The following is a 9,385-nucleotide window of genomic DNA, read 5'->3' as shown; positions in this document are numbered from 1 at the left end:
AGTTATTTGACAAAAAGAGTAAGTTTAAGAGCTAAAAAAAGCGAAAAATTAGATGAGTTAAAATGACTTTTTTTATAAAATTAGAGGTCCAAATAAATAATTATGCCTAAATGAGAATTCACGTGAAGCAGTGTAATAAAGTCAAGGTGTATAAAGCTTAATTATTCAATCTGTCGATTTTGAATATGAACTAACCTAAATGCAAGCGGATTGAATTTGGTACGATTTATATTTACATTTAAACTCACAATAATTTCAACCCCAAAAATATAATATATCTCTTTATGGTTTTGGCTTTTATTTTTTATTTTTTAAATTAAATTTTACGTTAATTTAAAAAAAAAATACTGGAATCTTACTATTAATCCTTTATTATTTTTTAAAGTAAAACACGAATTTCAATAAAATAAAATTGGCAAAAAACAAACCAAATCAACTAAAGTAGGGGGATGACTACACCGAAGCCAGTTGGTTTACTTTGTATACCCAGATCTATGTCCATCAACACTATTGGCGCCACCCAAATAAGCTCGTGAGTTATTTATTAACACTTTGTCGTGTCCACTGGAAGGATAGATGTTGAAAAGAGGATCTCAACATTACACAGTCTTGGAGTAAAACACCAAACTTACCTTCATAACATCATAACATCCAAGCAAGCAGATTCAACAATCATATTGTCATAATTCAAACTCTTAAGCCAAGAAAATATATCCTTAATAGCCCAGAAAATACTCCTAAGCCATGCTTGACTCCATAACACAAGGAAAAGAGCTAGAATAACCGGGATGGTATCAAGGGAATTGGCAATGGCCCAACACCTTAAAATGAAAAATTTTACTTTTAGTCTTTTTATAATTTAAAAAAAAAATTAAGTTAGTATATAATAAATTGTACTTTGCCCCAAAAAATAAGTAAAATTAATTTAATTATTTAAAAATTATAAAAATATAAACTATTAAAATAATAAAATTTTATTATTATTATAAAAATATACAATTTAATTTCCCTATCCTTAAAAATATTTTTAGCTTCGCCCGTGAGAATAACCAAGAAGGAAGACACTAGCATGGTCATGAAAAATAGCAGTAAAGGTTGACACGCCATGTAAAGCATGCGTGGCAGCGTCGATGTTGCACTTTGAACCTCCATCAGTTGGCTTCGTTTAAACAGTCTCGCGACTAATACCTAATGCCGAATCTTGTTGAGCACAAGAGAATTTGAATTATTTCTTTTTAATGAAAATGTTGACTACATCGTTAAATTTCGTATTATAATTTATATGTACTCAATGTTATTTTTTAAAGATTTTTGTGTATTTTTTATTTAAATATTTTTTATACTTTTTAAATTATTTAGTGAAATAAAATATAAGATAAATAGTGTCATGTTAGCATTAAGTATAGGTGGACCACCACGCAGGATGCCACACAAATAACGTTAAAACATTAATGTTTTAGTCAATATTTCTATTAAAAAACTAATTTTTTTGAAAGATTAACGACCAAATTTAATTCAAATAAAGAATAAATGGCTAAAATGACAAAAGATGTAAATATTAAAAGTTAAATTTAACATTATGCCAACTCGAATGACCTAAATAAATAACTACATACAAATGACCCAAACTCGAACCCAAAATGATTTGTAATATAATTCCAACATGTAATAATTCAATCTAAAAAATACAATTCTTAAACCCAATGACACAAACCTAATAGAACTCAAAATAACCAAAATTTACATAAAATTGGCTTGAATATTTAAAAGGTTGACTTGTCCAAGTTTACAATATTAAAGCCTTTCAGAAAAGATTAAAAAGAAACTCTAAAATTTGGCCAAAAAAGTCAAATATTATCAACAGTCGTGATCGGTGTTTCGGTGATTTTAGCAGTGAGCTCAACTCAAACAATTAACAAAAATAATGACAAGGTTAAATTCTGTTATTAGTACCTATATTATGAATAAATTATTAATTTAGTCTTTTTTTCAATTTGGTCATATTTAGTCCCTATACTTTTCGAAATTTGAAATTTTCAATTATAATATAGGTCATTAAATCTATTAACTAATATTAAACGATATATATATTTGAAAATAACAAGCAAACATGGTATTACACATGTGTTGTTATGTTTGTTACATATGATTTTAAAAAAGTTAAATTATGCTATTAGTCCTTATACTTTTTGAAAGTTATGAATCTAATCCATATACTTTAATTTGATTAAATTTAGTCCTTGTACTTTTAGAACAGGTTAATTTTAGTCATTTTACTTTTCGAATTTTAAAATTTTAGTGCTTACCCAAAAAAGTAGCAATCAAATCGGATCAGATTTTGGAAATAATTGAATTTAATCAATTTATCAGTTATCGTTTAGTGAGGATTAAAATTTTAAAATTTAAAAAACATAGAGACTAAAAAAGACCAATTTAAAGTTTAGGGTTTAAACCCACAATTTTCCTAAAATATATGGACTAATAACATAATTTAGCCTTTTATAAATAATAGAATTCAACTTAACATTTAACAACTACAATTTAACCAATACTGAAATTTCAATATTTGAAAAGTACAAATACTAAAAATGACCAAATTAAAGTATAGAGATTAAATTCACAGCATGCACAAAGTAAATGGACTAATAGCAGGATTTAACCTTTTATAAATGATGGAATTTAGGGATAAAAATCAAAACTATACACGAACTTTGATCTAATACGTAATGTCATACATGAACTTTGGTTTTCTATGATTTTATAAATGAAAAATTGATTTTATTCAAATTTCATAAATCGCTAACAACATTATCGAATTAGCATCGTTTTACCTTAATATATTGCATACACAAATAATTATGTTAATTCAATATGAAACTAAATGTCTATAGCCATTTTTTTAAGTATATAAAATTGAATAGAAAACAAAGTTATATGTACAAATATGAACCACAAATCAAGTTTCGAGTGTATAATTGCAAAAAATCAAAGTTAATGTATAAATTTGATATTTATACCTAGAATCTAACTTAATATTTAACTGCTACAATTTGATTTGGCCAAGGCTGATATTTCAAAAATTGAAAAATACAGGGATTAAAAATTTCAAATTAAAATATAAGGACTAAATCTATAACTTACGTAAAATTAGGGACCAAGAGCAGAATTTAACCTAATAATAATAAAAAAAAGAAACCGTCGTCAGTGCGAGATCGAAGATTCGGCTCCTAATACCAGAAAACGAGCAATTTTCAAACTTGCTGCAAAAGCAAAAAATAAAAAAGTAAAATAAAAAAAATAATTCCATTGATGAAGATTTATAAAGAATAAATCTGTTGATAAACAGGGATTTTGATTTTTGAGGGGTAAAAAAAAGGAAAAAATGGTGCTGTGGGAGATCGCATTGGGATCGGCTTATTTCTTGGGGCTTAAACGAAGTTACAAGCTTGCTTTGAAGATTCAGCGACGGATTATTAGTCGTAACCAGCCACGGCTTCAACAATTTGTTCAAAGGTACAGAGATTTCTCGCTTTCTTTTTCTTAATTTTTACTTTTTTTTTAAAATATCTGTTTGGTTCATATAATTTTTGGCATTGATTGATTTTGCATTGTATGAAGAAGAATATGCTTTGATTAATTTTTGAAAGTACTTAACCGTGAAATACTTTTAGTTTTCTGTTTGTTAATGAGCGCTTGAGGTTGAATAGGTATTAGGCTATGATGAGGCACCTTGAAGAATCTTTTGCTTTCTGAGCATTCAATGAAATTCAGGAATATATCATGCTTGAAAAACTAACTCGGATTAAATTAGTTAATCTATTATTAAATGGATTAAATTAATTTCTATACGAATCAAATAAGTTTAATCTTTAAAATTTTGTACCGTTGGCATTGGATTAAATTAGTTTATCTATTATTAAATAGATTAATTTAGTTTCTATACAAATCAAATAAGTTCAAATGTAACATATATAGTTAATATATATTTATGGTTTAAAAAATGTCTTAAAAACAATAAATGTTAACTATATTCTAATTTGATCTTATTTGATTTTTTTAATAAAATAATTAAATTAATCCATTTAATAGTGAGGGACTAATTTGATTAGGTCTTTATAACAGAGGGATCTCTTAAGTACATTCACTAATAATTAACCATCATTGTGAGTAAATTAGGACTTGGTACGGATTGGATCTTAAATCAATTTGTAATCAAGATGATATAAGTTTGAGCAAATACATATTTTTCTCAAATTTAAAGGTTTAAGGTTATGGGTAGCGGTAAAAATTGTATAATACTTTGGGTAGGGAAGAGGAATTGGTCTGATTAGTTAGTTTAGTTAAAAAAATCTGAAGTTGACTTAATTGACTAACCTAATACTTTAACCAAAACACTTAGGTCTCAATTAACATTAGTCAGTCCAATCAGTGAAGTCTATTTATCAACTTTTTCTTTTTCTATGGGTGGGTTTTGATTAAAATTTTATATATTATTATGAAAATTTATAGCTGATCTATTTTAACCACTATAAAACCGAATCAACCGTCAAATTTGACTTGGCCGAAGGTTATTTGTATTTGATTCCTTTTCTGTGGTATAGTATGAATTTAGTTTTGAAAATTTCTTATGAGTTAGATCATAGATGTATTTGGTTTTCAACTGTTAAATGAGCAAGCAAAGGTGGTTTTAGTTTGGGGTAATTATGTGAACACTCTGTATTATTAGTTCTGTTTAGCATAACTTTACCCAGCACACATGTCTTGCGTTTTAACCAAGCATATGAACGCTAAGTTTTCCTATGCATTTGAAAGATCCTTAGAGGTCATATTCCCATATTCATATGTTCGAGACGGGTACTTCAATAAAACTGAAGAGTCCGAGCAGGACCGTATGAATGTGCTACCTGAAGTCACTATTCCATAACTATCTAAGTTTTTCTTTAAGTTGCTAAAGTATGAGAGGAAAGAAGCCTATCATATCTGTACATAAATCAACACCCCCCCCCCTTTCTTTTGCCTTCCCAGTTAGGTACAGTTATGTTACTCGAGTGTGAAACACATTAACTCGTTGTAATGTATGATTCATTCCCATATTTTCCTTCATATTGTTTTGCAGGATCGTTTATTCTTTGATCTTGTTGTTCCTCCATGCTTTTTATTCGATTGAATTCTTGCCTGTTTTATACGGGGAATCAGCCTAGCCTAGCTACTTACTCGAAGCTATTAAGGTAGAACCCTTCTTACTATGTAACCGTTAGTAGTTGATTCACCGATCTGTAGTGGTCTTGTTTACTTTTGGATCATTCCTAGATTTCCATCAGTGTTGTGTTGCAGGAACTTTAATTTTGTGATCTTGTTGTTCCTCCATGTTTTTATTCGATCCCATTCTCGCCCGTTTTATACGGGGGCATCAGCCTTGTACTAAGGTAGAACCTTTCTTACTACGTAAACCGATTTGTAGTGAGCTTCATTTCCAGGGGAAACCATGGTCTTGAATATCATATGTTTGGTTAACGTTGCAAAAGATTAGGACTCGAAACGGCATTCGCTAACTCCTGTTTTCTTTCGGAATCTGTTACCTATTTCCGCAACCAAAAGAACGCGTGTTGTATTCGACATAGCACTCAAGGTTCACAGGAACATACAGCATAGAGGCTTAGAAGTTGGTCGAAACCTTGGTGATTGTATCCTCCGCTGGCTCCATAAAATAAAACCTTCAGCTCAAATCCGAGGTCCTCCGCCTCAGCAAGAACCCAACCACGGTACTGACAAAGCAAAAATGAACATGCCAAAGCAAGTGACAAACACATCTTCACCGAAAACTCCGCGAAGCAACCAGTCACCTAGAAACCATGATGCTGGCAGACATCTTTTTAGTTCATTAACAAGTACATGGCCTAAGTCCTTCCCTACTACCATTGCAATGATGATGCAACCGCCAGCTGCTACCGGAAACATGAATCGGTGCCGGCATTTGAGCATTAACGGACCCGACGCATCGAGGATGAACTACACGAGAGACCAGGGAGTTGTTAGAAAGGACATAATGCAATGGATGGTGCGCAAGTGAAGATGAAAGACCTTATCTGTTTGCATTTATGGAGTTTCAAAAATATGAAACTTTCATGAGAACCACTAAACTGGGTTTACTTAGGATAATAATCCATGTTTTTGGTCATATTATGTCATTATTTTCGTGTCGAGTTAGTGTAAGGTGTTATATATATACATATATTCATATTTTGAATTATTAATAATTTATATAATGATTTTAATACATGTGAATCATTGTTGTAAGGCTCTTATTTTAATGCAGCACTACTTTCTCATATGTAACATTGACATTTGAAATCATTGCTAATTGGAACCATCTCAACCTTTGGAACAATTTTACATAATTTGTTGTTAATAAATGGATGAATGATATATGAATTAGTTGTTAATTCTAGTTTGATGAAATTTGAGATATAATTTTTATGCTTTAAAATTTAAATTTTAAGTTTAATTTTTTATTTAAAAAATTTAATTTAATTATTAAAATTTTAATTATGTTGCTTCAATATGATTGAAAAAAAAATTAACATATTAACATTTTAGATTAACAAATTCTGATAGACACTACATAATAATTAAATTAAAAATTTTAAATTAAAAAATAAAAAAATAAAATTTTAAAATAGAACAACCAAATATCAAATTCTGTACAAATACAACCACTAACGTCATACTTTACCCTATATGCATTCAAAACTTTACTTAAGGCCATCTAATCGGTAAAGCACAAAAAATAAGAATAAAGGATATTAATAACGACATCCAAAGAGTACAAGGATGCAAAAGTCTAGAAAATAAAACATAAAATACAAGAGTTGAAATGACCGAACCCAACACGAGAGGAGACAACCCTATTCTCACCACTTCCAATCTGTCACCGTAAGATGCAAACGGGGACCACAATCTCTGTGAAGCTGTCGTACTCTCAACTTACAAGTCTACTAACGAGGATCGCCATTGACACCGTAGAGCACGTTGGTGCCACCGACTATTGTAAATCCTAAGCCTTTGAGAGGACATCAGCATTCGAAACACAGAGATCCAGAGCAGCTCAATCGACATCACCATGCACAAGCCTTCAAGACTAAAGGTTAATGGTGCTCAACCCCGCATAGTCTTCCTGCCAAAACAAACAAAAATGACATCGAGAAAGCTCCCGACTAGATAAAAGGAGACAAGCTCTTGGAAGAGAGCCATGGAAAGACCACAGGGAAGTTGAGGGTCTCTCCTCCACCTTTCTGGAGGCTGAAAGCCTAGTGGAAGAGGGAGAGACCAGGTTATTTTGTCGAAAAAGAGGAAAAGGAAAGGAAGAGGACTGAGAGGAAGATGGGAGAAGGAGAGAGTAAAGGGAAAAGGGAAGGGAGGGAGATAGGAGAAAGGAGAGGAGGGTTGACGACCGGCCATAAGGCCACTGGCGACGGCTATTGGCTTTTAAAGATTGCAAAATGTGAGAGAAACAGAATATTTATACAACACTAAAAAGGTACACACCGTAAATCGTATAACAGGAGATGCCACCGGAGATCTTAATCCAACAAACAGATACTACTATGCAAGATCTATGATTATCATGCATAAAAGTTCATCTATTATCTGAAAAAACACTATAATAAACACCAAAAATAAAATTAAAAATTCTCCATTATTAAACTACACAATATAACCAAAAAAAAAAACACATAAAACGAAGCCGAACATAAAAAAAATAATTCTCTATATTTTTTCACCATCAACCCCAAGAATTATCAAAAGCAGCTGAAGTAATCGCATTCGAGAATTCTTCAAAGCTAATCATCCCATCCCCATCGGTATCGGCTTCCTTAATCATCCCCGTCAATTCCTCCGCCGTCAACGCATGTCCCAACTTCGCCATCGAATGAGCCAACTCAGCTGCGGTGATATATCCATTACCATCCCTATCGAACATCTTAAACAATTGTTTCAATTGTTCTTCACTGTAAGGCGATTTCTCCGATAACAGTTCCGGCGCCATCAGTGAAACAAACTCCGAGAATTCAACTAACCCATTATTGTTCGTATCGGCTTTGTGTATTAACGCTTCAACTTGATCGGAACTCGGGTTTAGACCCAAAGATCGTAAGAGTGAACCGAGTTCGAGTTGAGTCAAACTACCGTCGTTGTTCCGATCAAATGAACGGAAGATTTCACGTAGTTCGCCGATTTGTTCGTCGTTTAGCTTGGTTGGTTCTTCCTTGTCGCTCATGTTCTAAAAACCTTAAAAGAAAACAAGAACAAAGAAATTCAAACTAGGTGGAAGAACATGAAAGAGTGTTGTAAGAGAATTGAAGATTGGTTTTTGAAAATCGATATTAATGTTGCTCCTCCATTTTTGATGGATCTGTTTTTACTTTGCTTACCGGTGACTAACCCAAATACCGGATCATAATAGAACTAACCGAAAAATTATTGGAATAAATGGAAAAGCCTTTCTAGGTCAATCTTTATTTTTTTATTATTATTAAAATTTTGAGATAATTCTACCAAACATCCTCAAAATAAGATCTTATTTTAAATTGTTCTCTAAATTTTAGAATGTTTTAATTACATCCTTAAATTATCGATTTTATATTAATCATGTCATTTTGTTTTTAAAATTGCTTTTCAACGTTCAATGACATGTCAAATTTTATATTGTATAATTTAAAATGAATTTTAAAAAAATTAAAACTCTATTGCATAACTTTTAAAAATAAAAAGAGAGCATGACTAATAAAATTTTATATTGTATATTAACGATTTTATATTACTTCAATAATGAAAGAACCTGATAAATATTACTTCAATAATTTGATGATGTAAATTGAATGTTTTGAAATTTAAGGACTAATTTAAAATGAGGGTAATAGTTTGATAATTCGTAGTGCGGTTAATTACTCTTTTTAATAAGCCAAATGAGATTATTTAAGAAAAATCCACTTTAGTATTTTATTTAGAATAGTTAACAATGTTACCTATTTCAGCTAATTAATAAAACTATAAAAGTAGATCCGAAACTATACGAAATTAAATTATATATATTTTGTTTACTCATTCTTGAATCTTGTTACGGTGAAAATGAGACATCGGTACTTGTAAATTATTTGAGTTTGACTTGAAAAAACTCGAACTTGATTCAATAATTATTGAGTCGAGCTTCAGCTATTGATTAAATCGAATTTGAGTTCAATGATACTCAGCTTGAACGAATGGCGAACCTTATTGAACTTTTCATTTTTAATATATATTTTAAATATTTTATAGGGTAAACTACATATTTAGTCACTTATGTATGGTTTAGATTACATTTTGGTCATTAAACTTTAAAAAATTA

At 30.6% G+C, this 9,385-nt stretch overlaps 2 protein-coding genes across 4 annotated transcripts; one reads left to right on the top strand and one right to left on the bottom strand.

Moving 5' to 3' along the window:
• Positions 1-3,255: 3,255 nt before the first annotated feature.
• On the top strand, positions 3,256-6,277 carry LOC107942024 (uncharacterized). Of its 3 annotated transcripts, none has more exons than XR_005920604.1 (2): positions 3,256-3,513; positions 5,117-6,277. XR_005920604.1 is itself a non-coding variant. In XM_016875663.2 (2 exons), the coding sequence occupies exons 1-2, from the start codon at positions 3,383-3,385 to the stop codon at positions 6,068-6,070; spliced, it is 603 nt and encodes a 200-aa protein (XP_016731152.2). In that variant the 5' UTR covers positions 3,256-3,382; the 3' UTR covers positions 6,071-6,277. The 3 variants fall into 3 exon arrangements, 2 of the variants coding, with proteins under 2 accessions (XP_016731152.2, XP_040960431.1); XM_016875663.2 differs by having other exon boundaries at positions 5,599-6,277; XM_041104497.1 differs by having other exon boundaries at positions 5,596-6,277.
• A 371-nt stretch (positions 6,278-6,648) lies between these two features.
• Positions 6,649-8,492, bottom strand: LOC107942019 (probable calcium-binding protein CML18). Its single transcript, XM_016875658.2, has one exon. It carries the CDS (start codon positions 8,276-8,278, stop codon positions 7,784-7,786), a length of 495 nt encoding a protein of 164 aa, XP_016731147.1. The 5' UTR covers positions 8,279-8,492; the 3' UTR covers positions 6,649-7,783.
• Positions 8,493-9,385: the final 893 nt, after the last annotated feature.

Source organism: Gossypium hirsutum, chromosome A03 (assembly GCF_007990345.1).
Source record: "Gossypium hirsutum isolate 1008001.06 chromosome A03, Gossypium_hirsutum_v2.1, whole genome shotgun sequence".
NCBI lineage: Eukaryota > Viridiplantae > Streptophyta > Magnoliopsida > Malvales > Malvaceae > Gossypium > Gossypium hirsutum.
This window is presented reverse-complemented; position numbering and strand designations above follow the sequence as displayed.

Excerpts from the sequence above, each read along its gene's own strand:
- LOC107942024 (XM_041104497.1), top strand. The coding sequence starts at position 3,383 with ATGGTGCTGTGGGAGATCGCATTGGGATCGGCTTATTTCTTGGGGCTT. Across the intron at positions 3,514-5,595 it reads CTTCAACAATTTGTTCAAAG|AAGAACGCGTGTTGTATTCG; the intron begins GTACAGAGATTT and ends TTCCGCAACCAA.
- LOC107942019 (XM_016875658.2), bottom strand. The coding sequence starts at position 8,278 with ATGAGCGACAAGGAAGAACCAACCAAGCTAAACGACGAACAAATCGGC.